At 47.2% G+C, this 15,170-nt stretch overlaps 1 protein-coding gene across 1 annotated transcript in view; it reads right to left on the bottom strand.

Moving 5' to 3' along the window:
• Positions 1–15,170, bottom strand: part of Tg (thyroglobulin) — a 190,859-nt gene that overhangs the window by 110,497 nt on the left and 65,192 nt on the right. Inside the window, exons 27-32 of the mRNA XM_059247013.1 lie at positions 11,614–11,781; positions 6,525–6,590; positions 6,004–6,084; positions 4,406–4,543; positions 2,828–3,004; positions 1,191–1,302 (exon numbers count right to left, since the gene is read on the bottom strand). Coding sequence (XP_059102996.1) covers positions 1,191–1,302; positions 2,828–3,004; positions 4,406–4,543; positions 6,004–6,084; positions 6,525–6,590; positions 11,614–11,781 — 742 coding nt within the window. The remainder of the gene's footprint in view (positions 1–1,190; positions 1,303–2,827; positions 3,005–4,405; positions 4,544–6,003; positions 6,085–6,524; positions 6,591–11,613; positions 11,782–15,170) is intronic.

The following is a 15,170-nucleotide window of genomic DNA, read 5'->3' on the forward strand; positions in this document are numbered from 1 at the left end:
TGGAGCCCAGTTCAAAGATTCCTTGCCTTGATCTCATGTCTTGATCTGATCACTCATTCCCGACTCCTGAGAGCTTGCTTAACTGCTTGGTCCTTTCTGGTATGGGGATCCTGTCACATTCTTGCTGTTATTTCCTGAATCCAAGTCTTATCCCAGTGTTGAAACTTGTATCTGCTGGGTATCTTCTCCAGTGCAGGCTACATCTCTTCCCTGAAGCTGGTAAGTCATCTCTGACTTTCTCTGCTCTAGATTCCTGGCCAGCCATTCACCTGCCTACCTACTGCTTCCCTTTCTTTTTGAAAGCCCATTTAAGCTCCAGCCTGGACTATGACCCCAACCTCTGCCCCACCAGTTCCTGTCCCAGTACCAGGCTCAGCATGGTGACATCCAACAAAGAGATATCTGATTTCTATCCCCTCTCCCAGTATGGTGACATCTAGCTTCTATTCCCTCCACTAAGAAGGTGATGTCCAGCTGGATCTCAAGACAAACCAGCCAGTATCATCTTTTGAGCCCCGCTCTCAGAAACAGCTCTTATATGCCAGCAACATGATGCAATTCCATAATTCAACAGCACTTCACAGATTAGCAGTTCATGGATCAGTGACTGCTGAAATACAAAAGGCTCACTGGAAATTTTCCTTAAAATTTTGACTCTTGAGTCCCATCCCAGGACCTCAAATTCAGAAGGCCCAGGAATGTGGTTAGGCAATAGCACACTTGGAGATTCTGAAGAGTGAAGTCCATGGAGTGTGCTGAGGGAAAGCTGTCTCCAGTTAGAACAACCAACAAAAAAGCCAATGAAGAAATAACAGCATAGGTTGTAGAGGTAATAAGCGAAGGATTCTTATATGCTTAAGGGTATGTTAAAAATTCTGCTTGCTTTCCAGACTCTGAACACAACTCCTAGAGGCTCTGAGGAGCAAGTTTATTACCATCTTGACCACTTTTATTAACGGACAAGACTGCTCAGTACATCTGATCTCCCTCAGCAGACTTCAGGCTCAGAACCAAATATGGTATTTAATATGTCATTGGCCTTCATCGAGTATTTCTGACCTGGCTATCTCCTATACCCTTAGCTTTGGGTTGGATCCTTGTTATGCTTCTGCCTTTAAAGGCTGAGACACCACCTATTCATAGAAGCCAAGGAGTCTTAATAAGCGTTGAGGTAGAACTTGGCCACTTACCCATTGGAAATGGATTTCCCAGACATAGGGATTTTGTCTCTGATGGAAATCCCTGTGAGCTTTTGGAATGGCAAGCGAGTATAAAAGTTCTTCACTCGATCGTTCAGCACAACTGCACAGAGGGAAAAGAAATAAAATTTATTATACTTTTGCAAATATGGGGATAATGAATAAAACTCAGGCTGAACTTCCAGGAAGACGGCACATTAAACTAATACATTTGCTCCCAAAGCTCCCTAGAATAAGACTCGGAATAGTCTGTTTGGTTGGTTGGTGTTTTAGATAGGGTCTGTGTATAGCCTAATCTAGCCTTGAATTCGATATGGAGCCAAGGATGTCTTTGAACTTCTGATCCTCCTGCCTCCATCTCTCAAGTTCTAGGATTACAAGTAAGAACCACTAGTAGGTACTTGGAATGGAACCTAGGGCTTCATGAAAGGGACTCTTGTAGAGACATTAGCCCATGAGGAAATGAGAATCAGAGAGAGAGAGACGGAACAGTACAATCTCAGGATTTAGGAAGCCCATGGAGGAATGAACCTTAGCTCCAGAGACTGGGGAGGCAGGTACTGCTACCTTTGTGAAGCAACAAGAGGTGAGCATGTATGCCTCTAGACCCCTGCATCTCCATGGGAAAGGATAGTCTATGTGCCCTTCCCACAAGGACAAAGACGGAAGATTTATTTCTGGAAGGGCCAGAAGAGAGGGTCCCTTGGTGTCCCTGGAAAGTAGGTACACAAACCTCACAGTGAATTTGAGAGCATGATTTATGCTTCCCAGAGATCCAAGACTCTCCCACCTTGCTAGTGTGTGCGCTCAGGACAAGTACTGTGAGATTCCTCTGACAAAGGGCCTAGGAGTACTAAAAAAGGATCCCACCAAGAGTGACTGGCTAAGATTATACTAAGGAGAAATCCACAGCCAAGAAGCTCCCATCAAATAGTCAGAGCTGCTCCATAGCCCTGTAGCCTCTGATGTTTGGGGGAAACCAAGGGCCCCCAGATACAGGAAGGACCTTGGCAAAGAAGATGGAAGAAGAAATTACTGGGGGAAACAGGGTGAAAAAATGACATCACCATCATGATGACAAAATGACATCATCAATGTCCTTGAAGAGAGAGAACAACTGTGGTGTCATAAAAGTCACGGTTTCTGGGATCTCTGTACCACACAGTTGCATGAAATCCTGATGCAAGTTCATCAATGGTGGCTCTGCCTAGGTGAGACCCCAGACCAGATCACTCAAAAGTGTCAGCCTGATGCCTTTCTCAATGGCTTCACGTCTCTGAAGGACCATGGATAATCTTAGATATATATAATCTTACATGTATATACAAATACATACATGTAATATATATATTAGCATTTGAGATTATAATATAATTACATCATTTTCCCCTTCCTTTTCCTCCTTTTCCTCCTTCCAATCCCTTCCATTCATCTCTCCTTGCTCCCTTTAAAAAATTCACAGTCTCTTTTTTCTTTAATTGCTGTGTGTGTGTGTGTGTGTGTGTGCGCATGCTCATGTATATCAAGAATATTACTTTTAAAGAGAAAAAGAAATTAACCTCACTGTTTCTGAACCTGCAGAGTGGTGTCCTATCAGATGCCTAGCTCATGAAGGCCACAGTGCTTACCTTTCTTCCGGAAGAGGGCCTTTGGTTGGTGGGGCAGAATCTGGCTGCAGTTCTTGGAATTAGATTCCAGGACATTGTCACAGACTTGGGCTTCTGGGTAGAGGGAGCAGGTGAAATAAAAAGGTGTGGTCTCCGTTATGTCTGCAAGTTGACAGAAAGTGGGTTCCTGGGCACACCCTAAAGGCAAGAAGGCAGTCAGGGTTTAGTCCATGCAAGGCTGTAAGTGGGTAGAAACGTCTGGGGATTCTTCCAGTGCACTAGTTTGCTTTCTGTTGCTGTGATAATTGCCATAACCACAAGTGGCCTGGGGAGGAAGGGGTTTATTTCACCTTGAAGCTTCCTGTCTATCAGGAAGGGAACTCAAGGCAAGAGCTGATGCAGAGGCCATGGAGGGTGATGCTCATTGGCTTACTCCCCAGGCTTTGATCAACCTGCTTTGTTATACAACCCAGGACCACCTGCCCAGAGATGGCACCATCCACAATGGTTCTCCCACATCTATCATTAAATCTATCATTAATCAAGAAAATGTCCCATAGACTTGCCTACCAGCCATCTGATGGAGGCACTTTCTTAATTGAGGTTCCCTTCCCTCAGCTGACCCTAACTTGTGTCTAGTTGGTAAAATCCTAATGTACCCATGATAGTCAGAAAGGCCTAAACAAAAACAATGGGGATCTATGAAGTGGGGAAACAGGTGTTATTGTGGCTCGAGTCCAGGCAGAGCCAAAGTGAAATGAGAGGTCAGAAACAAAATCAGCAATACAGGAGACAACAGGAGGAAAGCTCAGTGGCTTTACCCATGGTCTCTCAGAAGCATGGAGAGTCAGCAGACCAGAGACCCAGGTCTTTGTATATGAACACTCTGTTCCCTACATATGTCAGTCTTGCCAAAGATACATGTGAACTACTTTAAGGAAAAGGTCATGGCTGATTCTGCTTTGGTTTTCATCCACAAAGTCAAATGTAAGTTGTAGAACATAATGAATATTCAACATTGGATGGATGGATGGATGGATGGATGGATGGACGAGTGAATGATAGGTGCTGGTTACTGAGCAGACACCACCTTCACTGTGAGCTTCTTGAAGGCTGGGATCAAGCCCTGTAGCTGGATTTTTCTTTGAGCCACCAGCTCACAAAAAATGACATGGAGACTTATTATTAATTATGAAAGCTTGGCCTATAGCTTAGGCTTGTTTCTAACTAGTTCTTACAACTTAAATTAACTTATTTCCATTCATCTACATACTGCCACATGGCTCATGGCTTTTACCTCTCCTCTTGCATATCTTGCTCCCTGTGCATCTGGCTGGCCACTCTGCCTTTCTTTCTCTCTGAATCCTCTCTGTCCCCAGAAGTCCTGATTAACCTCTTCCTGCCTAGCTAGTGGCCATTCTGCTCTTTATTAAACCAATCACAGTGACACATCTTCATACAGTGTATCTGCAACAAAGCCCCATCTCTATACTAAGAGTGTAGTGACCCCTAAGTTATGCTCATGAATTTGAACTTGTCTACATCTCAGGAGTTGTTGAACCAGTATCTGGAAGAAGGCTTCCATCTAAGGATACTCACGAGAAAGACACCACAGTTTTGCCTGCTCTGCTGAAAAGAGGTGTGTGAAGAGCCAGTTCTGCTGGCTGGGCAATGAGTGGCTTGCATTGACAATGACCTGGGTAGTGTCCACAGGGAGGAAAAGGTCTGTTGCCACATCTAAAAAAGAAGGAGAGAGTCAGCTTCCTTCACCTTTATCTCTACAGCAAGCATGAAACAGACAGAAGCAGACTTGGGGATAGACTAGAGACACTATCAAAAACATTCTTAGATGACCTGAGGCCAGAGCCAGGCTAGAAATGACAGGGTGTGGATCTGGTCAGACAAAAGGGGTTCAGAAGGTCTTAGGAAATCGTAAAATCATACAGTTGTGAAACCCAGAATTTTGGTTTGGAAGAAACCTTTAGGAGCCTCCTGGTCCACCTTTCTACCCAAGGCTGGGCTTTCTCCTGAGATTTCAGTCCATGCCTGGGTGGCCTCATGTGACATAGATGAGCCAGTCACAGCAGCCAATCACATCACCAGGTTCTTCTCTCTGAAACTTTCAGCTGGCCACACTCCTGTTTGCTATGTCATGCTGGGATTCAGTCTCTGAATCCAGCGCACAGTGGGCAGGTTGTCGTCCTGCAAAGGTGGGCCATAAAAGCAAGCTGGGTTTCTTCTTGCTGTCTTGAACCCCTTCGGTATCTTCTACCATGTTATTGCACAGTGGAAGGCCCTTAGCAGATGCAGCTTTTCAATCTTAGATTTGCCAGCCTTCAGAGTTAGGAGCCAAATACACGGTATTCCTTATAAATGACCTAGTCTGGACTGTTGTTACTGCAGCACTGAGTAGGCTAAGACACTCTCCTTCTGCCATCAGACTTCCCCTTTATCTCTCTCTACTCTTCTCTTCTTCCCATTCTTCCTGGTTCTTAGTGCCGCCTTAGAGTAAAACTATAGTTTCTGGAGGCAAGGTGTTCTCACACCTTTCCCATGCACAACCCCAGCTCATGTCTGGATGAACTCATCCCCTGCCTGCCACAACTCCTTACAGACTGCTCATTTTGACAGGGTTGATAATTTCTGACAAATAGTAACATTTTTCTAGGCCCTACAGGGTTGACATTCTGGAGTTCTGGGCATGCTCTGTTAATTCTGCTCTTTAAGCAGGCAATTTCTCCTGCTACAGTTCTTGTGCTTGTTTTTGCTTCTGCAACATTGGGAATGGGCAAGGAAGCCTCCTGACATTCTGTTCTTCTTGCCTATGTCAGGAGTCTCTGTCTTTGTGAGTGGATAATTAGACTAGAGGCATAATTTGGTGCTTTGTAGGGATCTCAGAGATTCTCAACCTATGGGTCACAACCCCCTTGGATCATATATCAGATATTTACATTACAATTCATAACAGTAGCAAAGTTATAGTTATGAAGTAGCATCAAAATAATTTTATGGTTGGGGGTCACCACAACATGAGGAATTGTATTCAAGGGGCACAGCATTAGGAGAGTTAAGAACCAATGCTCCAAGGCTTCAGAATGGAGTAATAATAAGAGGCCTATTCATTGATTAGACCTTGGATGCCACTATCTTGTCTCCATAGCCAGGACCCAACTGTTTAAACTCTTTAGAGTCAATACCTGCTTGTGATGGAGAGTTTACCCTTTGTACCACATTCCTTCCACATCCCATAGACTCCGGCCGAGACGCCATGTCAGAATCTAGGAAGAAGAAAATAAGATCACCAGTAATGATGAGGCAAGCTGCACAGCAATCCTCCCGTCCCACAACCAGGAAATCAACAAGAGGCAGGACCGATCCAGCCACGGGGCCACATTCCCTGGGCAAATGCTTCCTGAGGTTTACACCAGCCCACTCAGGTAACAAAGACAGTCTGTAGCAGTGAACTCCATCTCCCCAGAACCAAGCATTTCCTGCCTGCTCCATCTTTTGGAGGCTTTCCACATGGCATTCTTTTAGACTACGTGTCTCTTCTGATGAGGAGTAGGAGCCCTTCTGTTCCACAGAAAGCATGCCCACAGAACATAGGTCTGCATTTCATTTCCCACTGGGAGAAGAGTGCCTTGTGGATGGATACAAACTGGGGCCAAATCAAGGAAGCCACTGTCTGTCACCCCTGCTTCCCCACCTCGGAGCTCACCTTTCCAGAGGTAAACCTGCTGGAAGCTGGTAAAGGCATCTTGAGCGCCCTCCAAGAGTGTCAGACCTGCAGAGGATTGCCATTTGATGAGTCTGTTGGTGCTTGCTCTCAAAGGTTACCCACATTTACAATTGTTTCATCACCCCCACCCACCCAAGATGTTCCTGGCTTAACTCTGTTCTCTACAGAATCCCTCAAAGCTTCGTGGAGTACCTTTCCAACACTTGGGTACAAAAACCAGTGCTGGTCAGACTTCAGGGATCCAACTCAGGAAACCAAAAGACTAATGTGTGGAGGGTCACAAACCTACAACATGTGAGCATAAGCAAAGCGGTTCAGGAATGGCTTAAAATAAGGTTTTCAGGATCCCATTGTGGGTATTTCCTGACATCAAACACTACTGAGATTCCGACCTCCTTAATGAAGCTGGGTCAGCAGTGTAGGGGTAAGGTCACATGTCACCAAAGCTGATGTCCTCAGTTTGATTCCCCAGACCCCACATGGTAGAAGAAGAGAACTAATCCAGTCAAGTTGTCCTCTGACCTCACATGCACATGTTGGCATGTGTGCCCATGCAATATCCACATGCATGCACAACATGCAAAACACACAAACACACACACACACACACCAAATACATAAATCAATAAATGTAAAAACTATCTGGGGCTAGCAACTGAATGATGGCAATACTCTACAGAAGTTATCTTCTAGATCCTTCACATCTGATACACATTCAATCACTGGCAACTTTTCTTACTTAATGTATTGTTAATGTTATTAACTAGTCTTTAAATTTTTTACTGGCACATATTCATTATATGTAGTGATGGGTTCTATAAATATATAAATTTATAAAAGTGACATTTACCATCTACTTTGACCGTGATAATGCTTCACATATCCTTTCCTCCCCATTTCTCTCCCCTCCCCACTCCAGCTAGTTCCCTCTCTTCTCTGGCAAGTTTTCCTTCCCTGGCGCCACACCGGGTAAAGCTAGATTTCTCATATGCTCATGGTGGTGTTCCTTATTTTCCCCTGCTCAGTCTCAGGCAGAGTCCAGGCAGAAGTCCAGCACTCTCACCTGGCAGACACCCCTGATAGTTTGAGGGGGAAATGTTCTGTGTACACCTGCTGTGGGGTCAGACTGTACCAAATCATCTCTTGGTGATCTGTGAGTTGGTGGTGTATTTGTTTGTTTATTTATTCTGGCTGTGGGCACCAGAAATTAGCTGTAGATGGGTTAAGGGATCTCAGGACCTAGCTAGTTTCTAGAAACTGAACGGGGGGGGGGGGGGGACGCTATTCGAGCATTGCCAGGTTGACAATCCTCAATCTAAGGAGATGGCAAACTGCAGGCCTGTGCTTTAGTGATGCCCACACCCATCACCTCAGCTAGCTGGGAAGTTCCTTGGCCTTGACAATGGAAACTTTTGCAATCTTTGTACCCAGCACTTAGCCTGATGTTTCCTATGTGCCTGGTGGGTTTTTGTTATGGAGGATACATCACAGGGCTAGGGGGACACCGTGTGAAGACCGCCACCAACTCCTGGTTGGTCACACCATTCCTTCCTGATCCCTCTGCTCTTTTCGCCAGGAGACTTTTAATATCTCTCCTTTGCCATCTTTGAAGTAGGACTCACTGTGAGCTGGCATGCTCACCGAGTCCAGGAGAGAGGCTTTGCAGTGACATCTGAGAGGAGGAATTCCCAGTTATCAGAGATGCCAAAGAATTTGCTGCTGTAACCACACATGACTTGAAAGCATTTTCTGCTGTCAGGAAATCAGATGTGGTACCACAGTAGTTGAAAGTGGCCCTAGGGGACATGGTGGGGCATGTGCACAATAACTTGGGGGTTCAAAAGTTGAGCCATAGTTATGGTATTAGTGAGCAGTACAAAACATTCTGTTCTGAAGTGCACTATCTGGGTCAAGTTTGCCTCAGCAGGTGACACAAAGGATCATGAAAACTATAATGCAAATCAGACTTTGGTGAGCTTCCTGTTTGAAGGTCAGGGATTCTACTGAGCTGTAGTTTCCTACAAATGGGAGCCTACCCACATTAGCTTTCCAATACAGATCTAAGCCTGCCTTACTCAGGCCCAGGTCTCTGCTGGACTCAACTCTGACATCAGCAGCTTGCTGAGAAACAGAAGCAATCCACCCTAGTGAGGGTTGCTGTGGGACACACAGGTAAATGACCAGATAGTTGGAACGTGGAAAACAAAGTCGTTTTCTTGCTGCCTGTACAGCATGCTGGCACTTCCTTCCATAGCATAAAGTGTTCACACTTCACAGAGGGGCACCCTGAGGCTCAGGGTGGCTAAGTGCTTGAAGAAGATTACGGAGCTATGGGGAGAATTCGAGGCTCAAGCAAAGGAATGTGGAATGCAAACAATCCGGGCAGCACCTTGCCTCTGGGTGCCTCCCGCCATGCCTCCTTCAACCCTCCAAGCAGTCCCCAGGACCGTTGTCATCATAGTTCTCTTTCGAACTGGAAAGGCTGTGGCCTGGGCAGGCCCAGCACTGAACAAGCCTTCCCAGTGGGGTTTGGTTCATGGCTCTGCCAGCTCCACAATTCAACCAGCCTCTGTGAGATTGTGAAATGAGAAGGAAGGGGCTGACCCTCAGTGAACTTGGACGGAGATAGAGTTTATTGTTTTTGTTTGAAAAGATGCTTCATTAAAAAGGACATCAGGGAAGCCTGAGGTATGCCCCTGGGATTATAAACCAAAGGTTGTCTTATACACAGATAGATCAGAAGGCTACCACCTCAATAAGAAAGCCCTAGAACACACACACACACACACACACACACACACACACACACACACACACACACACTGTATTGAAAACCTCAAAGCTGGGCTGGAGATATTTCTCAGTTGATAAATCACTTGCCAGTCACAAATGTGAGGACCTGAGTTCAATCCTTAAAACCCATTTAAAAAGCCAGGAAAATACTTGCAATTACAGTGATAGTGAGATGTGAGGTAGAAAAGGGCAGATTCCTGGAACTGTCCTGTTAACCTCAGGAAAGCCCCAGACCAATGAGAGACCCTGTCTCAAACAAAACATGGAAGGCACCTAAGGAATGATATCCAAGGTTGTCTTCTGATTCACACACACACACACACACACTCCACACACTCCACACCACACACACACACACTCCACACACTCCACACCACACACACACACACACACACACACACACACACACACACACACACAGACTTACACACAGTAAATCCTTCCAAGGCCCTTTATTGTCACTCCTTTGCAGGGAGGCCAGGCCAGGGCACATTCCTGGCTCCTTGGGCACACACACCAAGCACATGTTTTGGCTGAAGCAGGTCACTGACTTACTGCCGCCAGTTCATCACATGTCTTTCCTGAAATGCCTGTTTTCACCCTGGGTGCCTCTCAGAGTAATGAAGACCATCTGTGAGGCAGCCATCCCACAAATAAGCTGTTTGATTCTGTTTATCCCAAAAGAAGCTACTTAGGCTCTCTGGAATTCTGCCAGAGCCTGGCGTGCATTTCCAGGCTTTGGTCATGTGTACCATCTAGATTGCCTGTGTTTTCTATGCTGGATTTTATGCTCCGTGTCAGGAGTCCAAGAATTGCATGTATAATCCTCCAAAGAACAGCATACATTCCATATATTGGCCTGGGTATCAGTACGAGTTTAAAAAAAAAAAAGACGCAATATCGTCCCAAGCTCCCCCTATGTGCCTGCCAGTATCGGAGTGGCCAAGATACCCAGAACCTGTTTCAGTCAAAGCCTCCTTAGGAAGTGGCCTAAGTCCCATGTGCCTGCTTCCCTTCAGCTGGAAGACGGGCAAGACCACAGCCGCAGTGCCTTTCTGGAACCACTGTGTGCATGTGCAGCTCTCCCAGTCATGCTGCTCTGGGGCCTAACAATCCAATGAAGTATTTCGTTTCTATGACATCGCTATGCTCTCTGCCAACCTAGCAGGCAACAGGTTTAAACATTATTGGAGCTGCTTCTCAGAAAACAGATTCCTAGTCCTCCTGGGCATGGGGGCCTGAGACGTTGCACGTCTAACCAGTTCTGGGTGACATGGGCATCTGCTGTGCCTGCCTGACCTTGTGAGCAGCACTAGCCTGGCCAGGGCCAGTTTAGGCCAGAAAATGAAGCCCCTTTCCCTCTCCGGGGCTTGCTAAGAGGGGCAGCCAGGCAAGAAGGCAGAAAGGAGGTCTGGCACAGGGAGACCTTGGCAACTCAGCAGCCATTCCCGTAGATTGAGGGGTCAGCCTGCTGTCTCTAATGTTTACATATCTTATAGAAAAGTCTGAAGAGCTTCAGTACATAGGAGAGGGGAACACCCCAGTCTTGGCAGTTTTTTGCTCACTGCACACCCCTACCTGTGACAAGCCTATCCCTGTACTCCTGTGATTAGAACAGCAGGGCATTAGGGGCAACACTGAAGCTCTTAACTTCCCAGGGAGAATGCCCGGGGTATCTTACTGTTGTCCTCCATCTTACTTATCTTTAGATAATCTACATGAGACTTTGCAACACCTCCACTGATGGAACAGTATTTCCCGTCTTTTGGCTTCTGGTTTCCCCATGTGGTTTGTTTATGCACCAGAATGAGCCGGAGATGAGTGTGTCTGGACTTTCAGAGGTTTTGCACTTCTTCCTTATTCTGTCCTGCTTCTGCCACCTGCAGGAAAAGAACACACTCATCCCAAGGAGGATGAAGCCAGCAGGAGCAGGCCTGGCCCCAGTTGGTCTATAGGGCTGATTAGCCGTCAGCCAGGCATGCTAGATTCCCGAGGGATCTTGGCCCCAGCTAGCTTTGAGAGCTAAATCAACTAAACGTTTTGGTGGGATAACACTGAACTCAGCCAGTAATTTTCTGTACAATATCATGAGTGCCATTTCCTTCTGGACTATAAATGGACCCTACATAGTCTGGAGGATGCGAGGTCAGCATGAGGAGGATATACCTGTGCCCTGGGAGTTTTGTAGCTGAAGAGGGCTACAAGGTCACGGGGTGCAGAACTGCACCTAAGAAGTTAGCAGAACTTAGAAATATGGTGAACTGTAGAGGCTTACCCTGCAGGAACTCTTGGCCTCCCAGAGTCAAGGCCAGCTGCTGGCTCCCCTGGTCATATGCCACCCCAGCACATGTAGCATTGGCCTGAGTATCAGAAGCATCCCTCCAGTCACTGATGTGGCAAACCAGAATGTCGGGAGAGCTGAGAAGTCCACAGACAGTGGGCCCTGTCAAAGAGGAGAGACCAGTGTGAAGGAAACCACCAGGGCCCCCATAGCCTTCCTGTGTTCTGAGAGCCTGGACAATGCCCAAGCATGGGACAGGGACACCAGGGCACCAGAGCCTGCTTTCCAATCCCTTTCCAAAGATGGCCTCAGAGGCCTCTTATGTTGCACTGATATAGTACACAGGGAGAGTGCACCAGCCGTGGACTTTATCATGGGGTCACATGGGGGTTGAGATGGCACTGGAGAGTCAATGTTCACAAGGAGCACACAGAAGAATCTGGTGTAGAGCCAGATTTCAGAGTCAGTGACCTCATTAGATACTCTAATTTTACAGAGGGGGAGACTGAGACACCACAAAAGGAGAAGTATTTTTTTTTCTAGTGTCTGAGCAATAGTGAAAGGGTGGAGGCAGCAGGAGCCCCATCAAGGAGGAGAGAGAGAGAGAGAGAGAGAGAGAGAGAGAGAGAGAGAGAGAGAGAGAGAGAGAGAGGTGGAGAGGAGAAGAGAGGGAAAGGGAGAGAGAGGAGAGAGGAGAGGAGAGGAGAGAGAGAAGAGAGAAGAGAGAAGAGAGAGAGAGAGAGAGAGAGAGAGAGAGAGAGAGAGAGAGAGAGAATAGACTTAATGCAGAGACTTGTCCCCTTGTCCCCCAACCCCCAGGTCAAAAGGAAACCACACAGCTTCCTCTACTAGCACTGCGTGTTCCTGCGGTAGGGACCAGGTACTTGCTGGTCACACCCTCCAGCTTCAGTGACACTTACATGAACCTGAGGTCATGGGAGTTCCCGAGTCCCTCTTCCCAGCAGCCCCACTTCAATGCAAGCTTAGAGCCTCATGAATCGTTACTAGCTACTCCCTATTGAAAATACAGCCAGCCATTGGGAGCTGGAGGGAGGAAGCCAGAGGAGTTTGGAGGCTGCTGGCAGCTTTCATGAGGGTTGGTTAGGAGGGGAGGGGGATAGGAGGGATTTAAAAGAAAGCTAAATGACTTTGCAGGCTGTGGGAGAGGATGTAGCGGGATTCTGTCCCCAGACCTCAGCACGTCTAGCCAAAGCCCTCTAAATTAAAACTCCCAACCACCCACGGTACCGGATGAGTCTGGAAGGACAGCCAGATGGTTTAGGCATGTCCCAAGGGCCCACCCAAGGGCCCACATTCTGGCAGTGCATTTGAGGGTAAGGGGTGGGTAAAGATGCTGGGTTCAGGGTAATTCACAGCTCACTAGTTAGCCTTGGAGGGAACAGCAAACAGGCTGCCAACCACAGGGTCGTGGCAAACGGGGTTTGGAAGGCTCACTGCTCCCCAGAACAAAATGATCCTTCATATATGATCCTAGGGAAAAATGAAGTCAGTGTTTCCACATGGTAGGATCACGTGGTCTGGTGAGTCACACAGCATCTGGAGAGACGGTGGCACCCACAGAAGATATGTTTATTCAAGGAGGCATCCTGGCTCTGAAGGCAGACTTTCTAAACATGGGGATGAAGAAAGACATGTGTTGATGCACATGTGTGTGTGTGTGTGTGTGTGTGTGTGTGTGTGTGTGTGTGACACTTAACGATTTGCCCATCTAAACACTAACATGAACCCGCATTGTACAATCATGGGGCTGACGCCAGATGGACAGTTAGAAACCAAGTTGTTCTAATGATCTTTTCAACAAAACTGTCTCACTCTGGGCCTGAGGATGTAGCTTTGTTAGCAGACTACTGGCTGTGCACGCATAAAGACCAGGGGCCAATCCCTAGTACCATACATGCTACAAGCATGCTGAAGCATGCCTGTAATCCCAGCACTGAAGAGGTGGGAAGAGGAAGGTCACAAGTTCAAAGGCGTCCTTGGCTACTTAGTAAATTTCAACTTGGGATGCGCAAGACTCTGTTTCAGTGAAAACAACAAAAAACCAACCAGTTTCATTCTTAGCACGGCTGACCACAGTGAGCTCAGCGGGTCATCTTCCAGTGGTTGTTTGTTTACTTGGGCTGTCAGAAGCATGAGGGACTGTCAGGGCTCCCTGTGCCTCCTACCCTCCCTCATCTGGTTACCTTGAGAAGTCCTGGATCTCTTCCTTCCTGCCTAGTAGCTCTACCTTTCTTTCAGGTATTCACTAAAGTCTGACATACTGTGTATCTTCTCACGCATCACCTTCTTTCTCCCCAGAATTCTCACCTGCCCTTAAAACTTCTTTTATTTAAAAAAAAAAAAAACAAACTTGAGACAGGGTCTAGTATGTCCTAGGCAGCTCTCTAACTCAATCATTGAACTTCTGACCCCCCTTCCTCCACCTCTTTCGTAGTAGGATTACAGGTGTACACCTCCAAACCTAGTTATGTGTGGTGCTGGAGGTGGAACCCAGAGCCACATGCGTACATGACAAACGTTCTAACCACTGAGCAACATCCCCAGTCCTAGTCCTTCCTAAGCTACCAGGAGCTGCTGCCACTCTACTGGCTTCTGGCTTCTGTCCACTAGGCCTTTCTGATGCCTCTGATGCTCCTGCTTATCCAGTAGTTTCTGTCTTCCATCCACTCAGCCTCTCTGAGCCCTGGAGCTTTGCAACCAAAACGAGCCACATTTTGTAAATGTCTCCAACGTACTTCAGACTTAGCGTGCCCAGGCGGACTCCTGAGCTCTCTCAGTCTCCCTCTGGTGTCATGCAATAGATAACCCGGTGCCTCTGCTGTTCATCACTTACTACGGAGCAGACTCCCACCGTGTGAGCCAGCCACACACCTCCTCTTTCTCACTACCCACACCCGGAGTCCTCTTGATTTGCCTCATTTTCCTCACCCCACCGCCACCGCCCTAGTCCAGGCCACCTGGTCTTCCGCATAGCTTCTCACCTTCTTGACCTTTCCACACCCAAGTGAGCCTCATCTGTCACCTTTTCCACACTCCAGCCAGAGTGCTGCCTTCAAATGCAAATGTGACCATGACCCTCACTCTCTTGAAGCCTCCCATGGCTCCCAGGTGTTCTCAAGATGAAATGCTTGTTGGTGCAGCTGAAAAGGTCCCTTTGATGCAACCTCTCCCTCCTGCTCCCCCTTTTTTTTTTGTTTTTGTTTTTTTTTGTTTTTGTTTTTGTTTTTTCAAGACAGGGTTTCTCTGTGTAGCTTTGCGCCTTTCCTGGAACTCGTTTTGGAGACCAGGCTGGCCTCGAACTCACAGAGATCCGCCTGCCTCTGCCTCCCGAGTGCTGGGATTAAAGGCGTGCACCACCTTAAGCCGAGGCCACCTTCTGCTTGTTCTCCCTGCTCTGGGGACCACAGCTAACTTGAAGTTCTCCCTCTTTATCATGAACTGACTTCTAATGTACCCTTCTTCCTCCGCCCAGAACTACCCTCCCTCTTGGATCCACCAAGTTAAAGTATGCACTCTATTTGAGATCTAAG

The sequence above is a fragment of the Peromyscus eremicus genome, chromosome 20 (genome assembly GCF_949786415.1).
Source record: "Peromyscus eremicus chromosome 20, PerEre_H2_v1, whole genome shotgun sequence".
NCBI classification, from domain to species: domain Eukaryota; kingdom Metazoa; phylum Chordata; class Mammalia; order Rodentia; family Cricetidae; genus Peromyscus; species Peromyscus eremicus.